The sequence below is a fragment of the Danio rerio genome, chromosome 14 (genome assembly GCF_049306965.1).
Source record: "Danio rerio strain Tuebingen ecotype United States chromosome 14, GRCz12tu, whole genome shotgun sequence".
In the NCBI taxonomy this organism is placed as follows: Eukaryota; Metazoa; Chordata; class Actinopteri; order Cypriniformes; family Danionidae; genus Danio; species Danio rerio.
In genome coordinates this window covers 277,501-292,500 of record NC_133189.1, presented here as the reverse complement: position 1 = coordinate 292,500, position 15,000 = coordinate 277,501, and the positions used below count along the sequence as shown (strand labels likewise).

General features: G+C 40.4%; 2 protein-coding genes across 3 annotated transcripts in view; both read left to right on the top strand.

Annotated features, from left to right (window-relative positions):
• rab28 (RAB28, member RAS oncogene family) overlaps window positions 1-6,580 on the top strand; it is a 20,547-nt gene extending 13,967 nt beyond the window's left edge. The window contains 3 exon segments of the mRNA NM_199752.1: window positions 4,041-4,144; window positions 4,832-4,909; window positions 5,726-6,580. Of these exon segments, the coding sequence (NP_956046.1) occupies window positions 4,041-4,144; window positions 4,832-4,909; window positions 5,726-5,818 (275 nt within the window). The 3' untranslated portion in view covers window positions 5,819-6,580.
• Window positions 6,581-8,370: 1,790 nt separating this feature from the next.
• The window catches only part of hs3st1 (heparan sulfate (glucosamine) 3-O-sulfotransferase 1), a 43,628-nt gene continuing 36,998 nt past the window's right edge, over window positions 8,371-15,000 (top strand). Inside the window, exons 1-2 of one of the 2 annotated variants that reach the window (XM_073921500.1) lie at window positions 8,371-8,689; window positions 10,537-10,638. The gene's annotated coding sequence lies outside the window, so the exon portion shown is untranslated. The remainder of the gene's footprint in view (window positions 8,690-10,536; window positions 10,639-15,000) is intronic. The other variant, XM_073921501.1, reaches the window with a different exon arrangement.

Sequence of the window (15,000 nt, the reverse complement as noted above, 5' to 3'; positions counted from 1 at the left end):
ATGGATGTGTACAATCAGCCTTGGGGAAGATAGCTTGGCAGGCTACCATCCACGGACATGACTATCCTATCAGAGCATATGTAATGAAAGATTGTGACTTGGCTTTTCCTGTTTTGTTGGGCCTGGAATTTTTGAAGATGTCTGGAATCACAGTCGATTTTAGAAATTCTTCCTATTCTTTACCTGAAGAATATGGGGTAATCCACTCCTTCACCTCTTCCTCCCCTTCACCAATAGTAAGTCTGCACCTTGCACTACCTCTAATACCAACGCCTTCTACTGATCTAACCATTATAAAGGAGTTAGTGGATCGAGCTGATGTCTCTAAAGCCCATAGACGTCAACTAGAAGGACTGATGCTTGATTGGCCCACTGTATGCACTGAAACTTTAGGTCAAACCAACTTGATTCATCATCAAATCCATACAATTGATGAAATTCCTGTGCGAAAGAAGGCCTATCCTGTTCCAGTCAACAAACAGAAGTTTATAGATGAGGAAATAGCAAGAATGCTTGACAAAGGCATTATAAGACCTTCTGTATCTCCATGGGCATCACCAGTTGTACTTGTGCCTAAAAAAGATGGCAGTACCCGCTTTTGTGTTGATTATAGAGCTTTGAACTCCAAGACTCCTCTTGATGGGTTTCCAATGCCTCAAATTCAGGATATCCTTGAGTCCTTGTATGGAGCAACCATATTTAGCACATTAGACCTCAAATCTGGCTACTGGCAGGTAAAAATGGATGAAGACAGCATCAAAAAGACTGCTTTTGTCACCAAAAATGCCCAATATGAGTTTCTTCGTCTTCCTTTTGGCCTGCGAAATGCTGCTGCAACCTTTCAGAGGCTCATGAACAATGTTCTGAGAGACTACATGGGAGAGTTTTGCTTTGTCTATCTTGACGACATTGTGGTTTACTCAAAAACCATCCAAGATCACTTTCAACATCTCAAGCTACTCTTTGCAAAATTGCAAGACTCTGGTTTAACACTCAATCTCAAGAAATGTTCTATGTTGCAGAGGACCATTACTTACCTAGGACATGTTATTTCTGAGGAAGGAGTACGGACTGAAGACACTAAAATCAAAGCAGTTCAGGATTTTCCTGTCCCAAAAAATCTCAAAGAGGTACAGAGATTTTTAGGTCTTGCTAGTTGGTACCATCGGTTCATTTCTCACTTCTCAGAGCGAGCTGCTCCATTGTATGCACTGAAAGGTAAGAATGCAATCTGGAACTGGACAGTTGAATGTCAAAATGCCTTTGATGATCTCAAATATGCACTACAACGAGCACCAGTATTAATGCCCCCGGATTTCACCAAAGTCTTTAGAGTGCAGACTGATGCCAGTGACATAGGACTAGGAGCTGTATTGACACAGGATTTTGATGGTGCAGAACACGTCATTGCCTATGCTTCACGTCTTTTACATGGAGCAGAAAAATCATACTCCACTGCAGAGAAGGAATGTCTTGCGGTCGTGTGGGCTGTAGAGAAGTGGAGGCAGTATTTGGAAGGACGAAACTTTGAAGTACTGACGGATCATTCTGCGCTGACTTGGGTTTTCAATAACCCTAAACCATCTTCACGCTTAACCAGATGGGCATTACGACTACAATGTTTCAGTTTCCTGGTCAAGTACCGTAAGGGGTCCTGCAATGTGGTACCTGATGCCCTATCCAGAGGTATACCAGGGCAAGAGATTGTAGGTCATATTGCCATCTGCCAGGCTAACAAGACTGATCCTAATTTGCCAGTCAGCTGGGATGAAATTGGGAAAGCTCAGAAGCTTGATTCTTCTTTGCAAGCTCTATGGGAAGCAGCTAAGCAAGCCACCACAGATTCCAGCCGCATTGCTTATTGTGTACAGAATGACTACCTCTTTCGCAGGGTGCCTAACAAAGATCAAGGGTGTGTTTACCAACTAGTCATCCCTGCATCACTGAGAGAACAGTTTTTACACTTCGCCCATTCAAATCCACTGAGTGGACACTTAGGAAGGATGAAAACCTTGAAGAGATTACTTGACAGTGTCTATTGGCCTGAAATCCGTAAGGATGTTTGGAGCTTTTGCACCCAGTGTAAGACTTGTCAAATATATAAACCGAGAATCTCGAAACTGTCTGGTTTGTTGCAGTCAACACCCGTAGTAGAGCCTGGCTATATGCTTGGAGTGGATCTAATGGGTCCTTTCCCAAAAAGTAATCGATCGAATGAATTCTTATTAGTCTTTGTGGATTATTGCAGCAAGTGGGTGGAACTTTTTGCTTTACGATCTGCAAAAACTCACCTCATAACTAACATCCTGACAAAAGAGATGTTCACTCGATGGGGAACTCCAGCATATCTCGTCTCTGACCGCGGCCCTCAATTTACAGCCCAATTGCTCAATGAGACCTGCAAGCGATGGGGAGTAGTTCAGAAGCTCAGTACTGCCTATCATCCGCAGACCAACTTAACTGAGAGGATAAACCGAACCCTAAAAACAATGTTGTCCTCTTATGTCCATGACAATCACCGGGACTGGGATAAATGGATCCCTGAGTTCAGGTATGCCATTAACTCAGCATGGCAGGAAAGTACGGGTTTCACTCCAGCTGAAGTTGCTTTGGGACGTAAGTTGAAGGGTCCTCTAGACAGGCTGATCCAGAGACCACCTAATCCAGACCATCTAGCATATAACACCCTTGAAAGGCAGAAAGCTTTCCTTGAGCAAGTGATTGCAAAGACCAGCCAAGCACAAGAGAGACAAGGAAAATACTACAATCAACGTAGAAAACCAAAGTCCTTTGAGGAAGGAGATTTGGTTTGGATCCTCACACACCCTCTGTCTCGAGCTGCAGATTCCTTTATGGCCAAATTAGCTCCGAAATGGCAAGGTCCTGGCAAAATTGTAAAAAAGGTAAATAATGTCAACTACAGAGTGGTAATGCTTGATAAACCCAGTCAATGTGATACTTACCATGTGGAAAAGTTGAAGGAATTTTATGGAACTGTATAACTCTTTTCTTTAGGGGAAGGGGTGTGTAACAGTTTTCCTGTTACTATTTGAAATATCTACCTGTAGTAGCTATCTCACCCATTAGAGGGCGATCTAGGTAGTAAGTCTCCAATCTGCTTAAAAGGAGGTAGAGAAGAAGCAGTAGGCAGGAAGTATGGTGCCTAGCACATGGAAAGGCTTCTTCACTGCGCTGTTGTTTGTTGATGCCCTTATTTGAGGAACATTTTTGTTCTTATATCTCAGATGTAAGTAGGCCTGTTTTTTTGTATATATTTCGGTTTTGTACATATGTTTTGTGTGGTGTTGGCAAGGTTTTGATTGTATGTTTGTTTATATGCAGAGGGTTTTTTGGTATCCACTTTAAGTCATCAAAACAGGACCTGGACAATCCATCCTCATATCCACAGACTTTTTCCATCCACTTTCCTACTGATTCCATGGCCAGCCATTGATGAACTGTTTGCTGAACTTGATCTTTCATGTGATTCACTTAAGGACTGTTGGTATCTTTTTTGGATTGCTATAAATACTAGATTCAATGAGAGACACTTATCGAATGCTTATTTCTGTCTAATAGTGATCATTAATGAGTTGACTGCTGATCATTTCATATCCCCAGTGTGTAACAATAATTATTCATACCTGCTGTCATATACATTTCTAAATACACATGAATCTCTGAAAGTTGTTTTGTGGTCTCTCAATTTCTTTAATGTAGCTTCAAAAAAAAGTAGTTGTTACACACTTACACACACACAGACAGGGTGTGTTTCGGCTGTCAGAACACTATTGTTGAGCGTTCACTAAATCACAGTCCTGCTGACGACCAGATTCCAGAATGTGTGTGTGTGTGTGTGTGTGTGTGTGTGTGTGTGTCCTCGGGGCTCAGATGTCTAATGTTCTGTATGATATCCTGCCTTTACAGGTGTGTGTCAGTCGCTCAGACAGATTACTGTCATAGTTCAGTCCGAGACGGCTCACTCTCTGTTTATTCCTGTGTGTGTGTGTGTGTGCGCGTGTGTGTGTGTGTGTGTGCAGTTGATCTGGAGCACATGCGGACAGTGAAGATGGAGAAGCATCAGCGGTTCTGTCAGGAAAATGGACTCGTCAGTCAGTTTGTGTCTGCCAAGACGGGAGATTCTGTGAGTCACACACATTAACACACATGCAAACTAACACACACTAACACACATGCACACACTAACACATGCAAGCTAACACACATGTACATTCACACACACACTCATACACACTTAGTCATACACACACTAACACACTCACGCTCTTACATGCATATGCACTTTCTCACGCACGTACACACACACATATCAGAAAGTCAAACATCACATACAACACCTAAACACATCACACTCACACACACACACTGTTGCACATACACAACACTCACTTTCTCATACACACACATGCACCACACACACATATGCATACACACACACTTTTAAACGTGCACAGCACTCACTTCCTCACACACACGCTCTCACCACACATATACACTTTGCAGACACACTTTCTGAGACGCACAAACACACACACACACACTCTCTTTTTCTTAGACAGTCTCTCTCACACACAAACAAACATACACACACAAGTATACACTGAAACACACACTAACTCTCTTTCTCTCTCTCTCACACACACACACACACACACACACACATTTGATGATGAAGAAATCAGAATTGGATGTAAGATGTGAGTGACATGAAACCGTGTGTGTGCACGCGTGAAGCGTGTAATGGTTATGTTTGCGCAGGAGTCATGCATTGCTGATGTGTGTGTGTGTGTGTGTGTGTGTGTGTGTGCAGGTGTTTCTGTGTTTTCAGAGGCTGGCAGCTGAGATTTTGGGCATCAAGCTGAATAAAGCAGAGATGGAGCAGTCACAGGTGACACACACACACTCACACACACACTCACACACACACACACACACACACACACACTTACACACACACTCATCAGCTCTCCGTCATGATGTTTTCATCTGTAAATCTTCTCTCTGTCTTCACCGTTCTCTCTCTAATGCATGAAACTCATTCTCTGTTGTTTCTTCATTTTTCCATTTCCATTGTGTGTGTGTGCATGTGTGTGTGTGCATGTGTGTGTGTGCACGTGTGTGTGTGCACGTGTGTGTGTAGCGTATTGTCAAAGCAGAGTTGGTGGATTATCCTCAGGATGAAGGACCGATCAGACAAGACAACAATCCGAGCAAGATCTGCTCTGTGCAATAACAGCAAGTGTGAGTGTGTGTGTGTGTGTGTGTATCTGATTATCTCTGTGTTTGTGAATGTATTGAGTGTGTTCTGCTCATATGTGTGTGTGCAGGTGTATCTGTGTGTTTGTGTCTGCGAGTCTGTAGTGTGTGTGTTTGTGAGAGTGTGTATGAATATGAGGGTGTGTCTCTGTAAGTGTGTAGAACGGGTCTCTGCGAGTGTGCAAGTGTGTGTGTGTGTCTGTATAAGCATTTGTGTATCTCTGCTACTGTGTGTGTGTGTGTATGTTTGTGTTCATGTGTATGTGTGTGTGTGTGTGTGTGTGTTCATCTCCTTCGCTGTGTAAATGCATTACTCTGTCTTTACTGGAATAATAATACAGAGGTGTGTTAATGTGTTCATCGTTTAATGATCTCAAAATGATTACATTATAAATACTGTGTCTGAAGGTCTCTCTCTGTGTGTGTGTGTGTGTGTGTGTGTGTGCAGCAGGTGGTCAAAGCAGATATCGTGAACTACAGTCAAGAGTCTGTGGCTCGAGCCGTCAACCCTCCGCGCAGCTCCATGTGTGTCATCCAGTGATCCAGCCAGCCGGCCGTCTGAGATCTGTGTGTGTGTGTGTGTGTGTGTGTGTGTGTGTGTTGATCATGTAATCTCAGCACTTCTTCATGTTGAATCATGACTCAGTTGACAGTATTTCTGCATTGAGAGTGAGTATCTCTGATGTGACGGCACACATCCTCCTGGCGTTCCCCTGCGCTTCTGAACTGGCTATTCTTGTTAAAGCCCCCCTGAAATGAAAATATAGAGGAATCAATACAGAGATTCTGCTGTTTATAACCATGAAGTAACCGTAAATATTCATATGTAATCCTCCATGTGATGATGAATTCACTCGTGCTGCAGCAGGGTGAAGAGGTTACGGGAACGTTCTGGCAATGTTGATCAGAGGTTGTGGAAACATTCTATTTCTGTAAAGGAAACCTCCCTGGCCAACTGAAGGAAGAGGGCATGTTTGGGGAGCCAAAGCTGGTTAATGCTGCCGCTGCATGTTCATGACAGATATGTGATGTTCATGAGCTTCACACTGGAGCAGTAATCTGCTGTCACACAGAGCCGAGCTGTGCTGAGTGTGTGCAGGCGGCCTGTAAACACCGTCTGACTGATTTGTTGATGTGTGTGTGTGTGTGTGTGTGTGTGTTTTCATTTCCGCAGGACGCCCGGACCCCTCTGCTTATAGCGGTGTGATGATATGACCTCTGAATATTTCTATTGAAATGCTGAATGTGTTTGTAAGCTCCAGGTGTTGTAGAGCGTCTTTTAGGAATAAATGTCAGTCTCCGACACGCGCGTCTGCGTTCTCTCCTTCCCCTCTCCATCTTCATTCCACTGGAAAAGTAAAAAAAGTGTCTTTTCCAAATCCCACGCTCAGAAGATGTATGAATGCGGCGCAGGATGTAGACATGTGGTCAGGAATATTGTCCAATATTAATATCATTCAAACGTCTGCCGGTAATTTACTGTAACGTGATGCCGCTGAGTAATTGCGCTTGAAATAGTCTCCTCTTGACAGCACTTACACACGAGCTGTTCAGGCCGAGTCCAGCGCTCATCACTTCAGCTGATGTGGAATTATACGCTTATTATTATTATTATCACACACGGCGTGACGATTCATTTACTGCGCATGCGCAGCCGCTCAGAGAGAGAGAGAGATATTAACTGCAGTGCACTATACTACACTTTTCACACTATAATGAGGAACAGTCGTGATTAAATTAGACTGTAGTTACTAGAATGAGTCGAGTGTATTATACAACGCTTAACCAATTTTCTGAACTCTAACAAATACTGTAGGATGTTTTAAGTTTTGTAGTATAATATACCTAAAGTATTGGGTCGCATGTTTATACTACTATAGTTGTTGTGTTACCATAGCAACTGTGGAATCAGCACAACAGAATAAATACTATAGTTATTGTTACCATAGTAACTGTAAGATCACCAAAGCAGAACAATTACTATAGTTGTTGTGCTACCATAGCAACTGTAGAATCATGCAACAGATAAATTACGATAATTGTTGTTACCATAGCAACTGTAGAACCACCACAACAGATCAATTACTAAAGTTGTATTGTTACCATAGCAACTATAAAATACTACAACAGATTATTTACTATGATTGTTGTGATACCATAGCAACTGTAGAATCACTGCAACAGATGATTCACGATAACGGTTGTGTTTCCATAGAAACTGTAGAACTAAAACAACAGATCAATTACTATAGTAGTTGTTACCATAGCAACTGCAGAATCACCACAACAGATCAATTCAAGTACTTTACTATAGTATGGTTCTAATACACTACAGTATTTGCTATAAATTACTGCAGTATTTTACATGTGGGGTGTATCAGAATGACAGCACACGAACGTAACGAGTAACGTAACGCTTCTGTCCATAGTCATGGATGATTTGTTTATTGTTAAATTAAAGCTGTCGGATGCTTTATAAGACCTCATCATCAGGAGCCTGAAATATTACATTAGTTTTGCCTGTTGGCCTAACAGGTCTGGTTTCAGTAAATAGCCTATATCAATATTCTGCTGCAGAAAAAAATCTACATTTTGGATGACCTCAGGGTGAGTAAATGAACAGCAAATTTCCTTATTTTTTAAAACATTTAAATGTTTTAATGTTCGTTCTACAATAGTCTGATGTTTTTATACTGTCTTCATAGTTATAGTTCAGTCGTGGACATCTCACAGAGTCATTTACTGATAATATAGTTCACAAAAACATGTTTAAAATTTATTTATAAATATAAATCTGTGATTATTTTCATTATTTTCATGCTATTAACTTGAAGAAACCCTTGCCAAAACGCTTGCAGTTAGTCAGTTGGGCCTGTAATGAGTTTAATCCTTATAAAGTGTTATTGCAGCTATTTAGGCTGTGTGTGTGGCGTAATGAAATAAACACACTAAACATATCTATTTAATGATCTCTGTGTATACCGGCGACGATAACCGAGGCGCAAAGAATGGCCGAATGAAGATTGTGTTGCGTTTCAGTCGCAGTTCCCGCGCTTCCCGAGGAGATTCCGTCACTTGGCGCAGGCGCTGTTTGTACAGGTGTTTTAGGAAAGAAAACAACGGCAAGACGCTTCCAGTTCAAACACCCACCGCACTCCCGGCCTACTCGAAAAAGACGCGAGGAAAGAATAATATATGGTGGAAAATAATGCGAGGAAAAGGGCTGAAGGTTTGACAGATGAGCGGCGGGTCGCCGGGGACTCGGGCTATTTCCCGCGCGCGCGCTTTGAGTGATGACGTGACTGATTTGTCGAGTGTCCGTTAACGGCGAGGAGGGATTTTAACCGAACACCACCAGCTAACATTAAACACATGTAGGAATCATCCCGACCCAGAGTATGATTTAACACAGGTAAGAAGCCATTTAGCAGGTTTATGCTACACAAATGTTTGCTTGTCTACTTGACATATCACAGTACTTAATGGTTAGCAGCACTCTGTTCCCTGAAGAAAGACATCTAGCCAAGAGTGTTTTCTATTAACCCTTTATAGGGCTCTATATTACAACACTGATCAAACAAGAGTGTTTTTACAAGACTTTCTCATTTTATTCCCATTTTAATTTGTAATTAATGTCAATGAGATTACTATGAATGATTCTTCACCCGGTTTTAATCAATAGTTCCCCCAAACATTAAAATAGTAGGAAAAGCAAATATGGAAGTCAATGGTTAGCTTTCCAGCATTCTTCAAAATATCTTCTTTTGTGTTCAATAAAACAGGTTTGTATACAAGTAAAATGTGTAAATGTTGACAGAATTAGTAGTTTTTTCATTGATAAACAGACTAGACTCCAAAAATATTGTTTGTAACCTAATGGGTCAAATATGGACAAACCACCAAATTAACTATCGGCTTAATTTTAATTAAGCTCTTACTGCTATATTATTGTAAAAAAAAAAAAAAAAAAAAATATATATATATATATATATATATATAAATATATATATATATATATATATATATATATATATATATATATATATATATATATATATATATATGGCTGATTCCAGCGTTATGGATGTGACATTTGCAGTAAAAATTCAAAACATAAATTTGCAGAGAAAGTATACGTTAACATTATATTGAACCATCTGTTTATATTTTCCAAAACAACTAACCACAGAGTTATGGGATCAAAAAAATTCAATCTGTGAACATGTTTATACTTTAAATGAGGAAAATAAATAAGCGTTATGGATGTGACAAAAAAAGTCTGCGAGTTTACAGTATACAACATATTTCGTAGAAATTCTGTGAATTAAACTACACAACCCAAAATAAATAATGCTCAACAAAAGGATAAGAGTTGGCTCTTTATAGAACAAAACTGATTGATTTTATTTTATTTTGACATAATTGCATTTTTGAGGGAAAAGCTTTGTTATGGATGTGACACTTTTTCGTTATGGATGTGACGGATGTGAAATTGCCATTTGTTTGACTTTGGTAAATCAAATATAATAGTTTGAAAACATTGACAGAGACATTTTTAAGTATTTTCAAAGTACTGTAAAACACTTGCCTGCGCAAAAAATGTAGAAACGGTTTCGCTATTTTGGTGAAAACATTTTTCTTTTCATGGCAAGGTTGACATTTTCATGGAATTGCTCATATATATATGCATTTTTTGTAACCAAATGTGTCAAATATGGACAGACCCAATAGTTTATTTCACTTTTGCAATTTAAATAAAATTAAAATATTCAACCCAAATGTCTTGTTAAGACATAAAGTAAGTAAAGCAGGTTATACAAGTGAAAGGTGAATAAATGATGACAGAAGTTTCAGTTTTAGCTGAACTGTCGTGAGGTTATTCCCCTTAAAATAAAAATTCTATCTCGCAAAACAACCATCAATTAAGTAGATCACACTAGACCACGGGTTCTCAAACTCAGTCCTGGAGCGCCGGTGTCCTGTTGAGTTTAGCTCCAACCTGCCATCCAGTACCAAGTTCGGACACCCCTGCACTCGACCCATTGGATGGAAAATACACAGAGATGTTCCTAAACATAGGAACATTCATAGCTTTACCTTCACAATTTTGATGGAAAACAACTCAAATTATGATTTACTTCAGGTTGTGAAATCTATTGGTTTTCTTTTTTTTCTTAACATCAGAACAACTTTATTAAAGCTTTAGCAGAACATTCCATTAAGTAAAACACCTACGCTAAAATAAACTTCTTTTTTCAGGATGGAACATCGTGTCCTTAGCTCGCCCTCATGTCATCCCAAACCTGTATGACTGACTGTCTCTCATTGGTGGAACACAAAACACTGACTTCCATTGTACAGGTAAAAAAACATACTGAAAAGAGAGAAAGTCATGCCGGTGTGGAGCGGTGTGCGGGTGAGTACAAGATGACAGAACTATTGCTATAATAAATGACGATCCATTAGCTGAGCTGTTAAAAGCATTCCCAGTTGGATGGAAAACATCTGCCAACTAAACTAAATACTATAGTCAATGATAGTAAATACTGTAGTGTTTCTGAACCTTAGTTTAGTAAAGCACTGGAATTAATTTGCTGTGCTGATTCCACAGTTGCTATGGCAACACTACAACTACATGGTGAAGTCTAGATCGAATACGGTGCCGGCCAGCAGTGCGATATGCACATCAATATAGCATCCTTTTTTATGACACTATCACAATAATTCATATTTTACAATACTGTGACAGTTGGGTTTAGGGTTGGGGTGGGGGTCGACATGAAGAAAATACAATAAATGGGAAATTTAATAAATAATATAAATAATTCTTGTTAACTGCCGACTGCAACAGTATACGATCTAGCAAAAACCCAACTATATTAGTGATTATTCTGTTGTGGTGATTCCACAGTCGCTATGGTAACACAACCATTATAGTAATTGATCTGTTGTTTTGATTCTACAGTTGCTATGGTAACACAAGAACTATAGTAATTGATCTGTTGTTGTGATTCTACTGTTGCTATGGTAACACAACCATTATAGTAATTGATCTGTTGTTGTGATTCTACTGTTGCTATGGTAACACAACCACTACAGTAATATAAACAAATGGCTCAGTACTGTACTTTTCTACAGCTGTAGGCTATATTATACAGTTTCGTAGGTAATCTGCAGGCGCTTTACAGCTTTAACTTTAGGTTCGCGATGAGGTTTCGGACTTTATTGGAGATGTTAAAGTGCAGCTCTGTGAATGAGCCCATTCAAAATGAGGAAGGAGGATTTTTGGGGACGAGGGATCTACATCATGAGAGTGTGTGTCTGTGTTTTATGAGTGTTTTCAGACTGTATGCCAATGTTTCGACTTCAGAAGATGTTTAATCAATATTTAGTGGAATAATGTTATTTTGACAATTGCAAGTTTTTTTGGAAAAAAGCTCTAAATGACCATAATTTGTATTATTTTGAATTTTAGAAGCATGTACATTTTAAAAACAGCATGTACTGTGCTGCATTTGATGTAAAACACCTAGTAAAAAACTCAGCAGTCTCCTCTAGAGTCTTCTCTAAGACAATCTTGAGTAATCAATAAGAGACATGTAATTAATTTACCTAAGCATTATTGAATCGATGCATCTCTGAGCTCACGTGGATCGAAACGTTTCCTGTGCCATGACTTCATTCTGCAGGGTTTGTTTCTACCGGACTTTTAAAGACCATCTCATGAGTGTGTGTGTGTGTGTGTGTGTCTGTTTTACGAGTGTTTTCAGAGTGATGTCAGACGCTGATGGTGACACTGAGCGTGTGTGTGTGTGTGTGTGTGTGTTGACCTGTAAGCGGATCCCCGTGACCTTCATACAGTGCAGTGTTTTAGGGCAGTTCTGCTGAGCGGGTCCCACAGAGGAGGCGTTGTGTCTGAACTCATCATCGCAGCTCAAGCCTGAAACAGGCTCCGCACGCCGCCTGCTCCAGGAAGCAGGAAGATTGTTAAAGCCGTCCAAATAAATGCATTAAAGTGCGTTTGGGTGGTCAGATTAGGGCTCCGCCAACTGGAGGAACACTTAGGATGCTGGAAAAGTGCAGGGGTCTCATTTATAAATGTGCCTTATGCACAAAACACTGCTGGATGGGGTCAGATTTGTAACAATTCCGTGTGCAAAGATCATGTTTTAGGGTGCAGAATGGCTTGTTGCATGTGTGTTAATAATTCTGCATGCTAAACATCATGCTTTGAGTGCCTTGTTATACATGCGTTATCAATTTTGCACATTAAAAATCGTGCTTTGAGTTTACATCAAGACTTGTTGCATGCACGTTTTAAAATGTAGCATGCAGGAGATGATGTTTCGAGTGTGCAGAATGGATGTTATAGACGCATTATTAATTCTGTGGTCAAAAGGTGATGTTGGAGTGTGAAAACGGGCTTGTTGCACACACACTATCAATTCTGCATGCAGTAAAGTCGTGTTTTGATGATGCACAATTGCTTGTATGCTCAAAACATGATCTGTTCTGTGCAGATATGTCTGCCCTATAGAACAGTGTGTTCGCCTCTTCTCACGCAAAAAAAAACTACACAAATACACAGCAGTAACTGAACTCTAAGTAAACTTGTTTAGCTTAAATCCTGACTTGATTGGAGCACTTGAAATGATCATGAGCTGTAATCATTCATGAACAAATGTATTCTTGCGTTTAGGAAGGTTTATAAAGCAGCGAGAGCCCTGGGCTGTTTGTGCTGAGAGCCGTATGTGCTGAGCATCTGGTAATGTGTGTTTCTGTGCTTATTTTACTGTGGGCTGAAGCGGTGATGACAGTAAAGGCCGAGGTCAGAGGAGAGCACTACTGAGGGCACTAGCTGTGTGCTCTCTTAAACTCTGTGCTGGGCTGTATTAACCAAACGTTGGGTCAAATATGAACTCAAACACAATAATGGATCATTCATTCATTCATTCATTTTCTTGTCAGCTTAGTCCCTTTATTAATCTGGGGTCGCCACTGCGGAATGAACCGCCAAATTATTCAGCAAGATTTTATGCAGTGGATGCCCTTCCAGCTGCAACCCATCTCTGGGAAACATCCACACTCACACACTACAGACAATTTAGCCAACCCAGTTCCCCTATAGCGCATGTGTTTGGACTGTGTGGTAAACCGGAGCACCCAGAGGAAACCCACACGGAGAACATGCAAACTCCACACAGAAACACCAACTGAGCCGAGGTTCAAACCAGTGACCCTCTTGCTGTGAGGCGACAGCACTACCTACTGCGCCACTGCCTCGCGCTAATTTTAGATTAACTTTTTAAATTTAAATGACAATCAACTCTTGCATTTGCCCACATTTGTTGGGTTAAAAAACAACCCAGCAATTTGTTACTGTTAAATAAACAGAATATATATTCACATTGCTTTAATAAACAGACTACGCTCTTAAAATGGCTAAAAATGTTTGTTTGTAACCTAACGTTGGGTCAAATATGGACAAGCTTAATTTAGATTTTCTTTTTCAATTAATATTTAAATGACATTTTTTAACTCTTACAGCGCTGTTACATTTGAAACACTACATATATTTAAACCCTATATATTTTATACTGCATCTTATTCACGTTGCATTGATGAACAGAATGCACTCTCACAAATGCTGGATTCATTTGTTCTAAAGTTAAATGACATTTTTTACCCAATAGCTGGGTTTGTCCATATTTTACCCAAAGGTTGGTTACAAAAACCCAGCATTTCTGACTTTATATTCGATCCAGCATGTAGTAAAGAAGACCCAGCATATTTCTACAAGCCGATCGCTGATTTTATTGTAAAATAGAAATAACATTTTTACATTGATAAACAGCGGCTGGCTCAGTGCTTAACACTGTGGCCTCACAGCAAGGTCACTGGTTTGAGTTCAGTTGGTGTTTCTGTGTGGAGTTTGCATGTTCTCCCCGTGTTGGCATGGGTTTCCTTCGGGTGCTCTGGTTTCAGTCCAAACACATGCGCTATAGGGGAACTGATCAACTACACTGCCCGAGTGTGTGTGTGTGTGTGTGAATGAGTGTGTATGGGTGTTTCCCAGTACTGGGTAGCAGCTGGAAGGCCACTGTGTAAACATATGCTGGAATAGTTGGCAGTTCATTCCGCTGTGGCGACCCCTGATTTATAAAGGGACTAAGCTGCAGGAAAATGAGTGAGTGACTGATAAACAGGGTACACACTGACATGTTGAGTTGTTGTTGCTCAGTGTTGTGTTTTTTAACTTAGATTAAATAATTTAGTTTTTAATCCAAATAAATTAAGTTTCCATCAAGCTGTTAGGTTTGACATATTTAACCCAACGTTTGGTTAATACAACCCACAATTTTGTAGGGAGTGTGTGTGTGTGTGTGTGTGTGTGTGTGTGTGTGTGTGTCCTGCTGTGGGCTTTGCAGTAGTGGAGGATGTGGTGCTGTATTTTTAGTGCTCTAGGAAGTGCACTTCCTCCTCTCACAGACCTAAATCCCTGATGTACTGGACAAATCAGCTCTTGAACACAAACAGTTCTGGGTTGTGTTTGTAACCCGAGTTTAACAGCGATGCCTGATCAAGCTCTGTGTAAAGTTCGAGCCTGTGTGTTTCTGTCAGGGAAGGAGAACACCGGAGCAGCACAGCAGCAGCTTCCACTATTGATTTCTTGCATTTAATATTGTGATTATGGGCGACACGGTGGCGCAGTGGGTAGCGCTG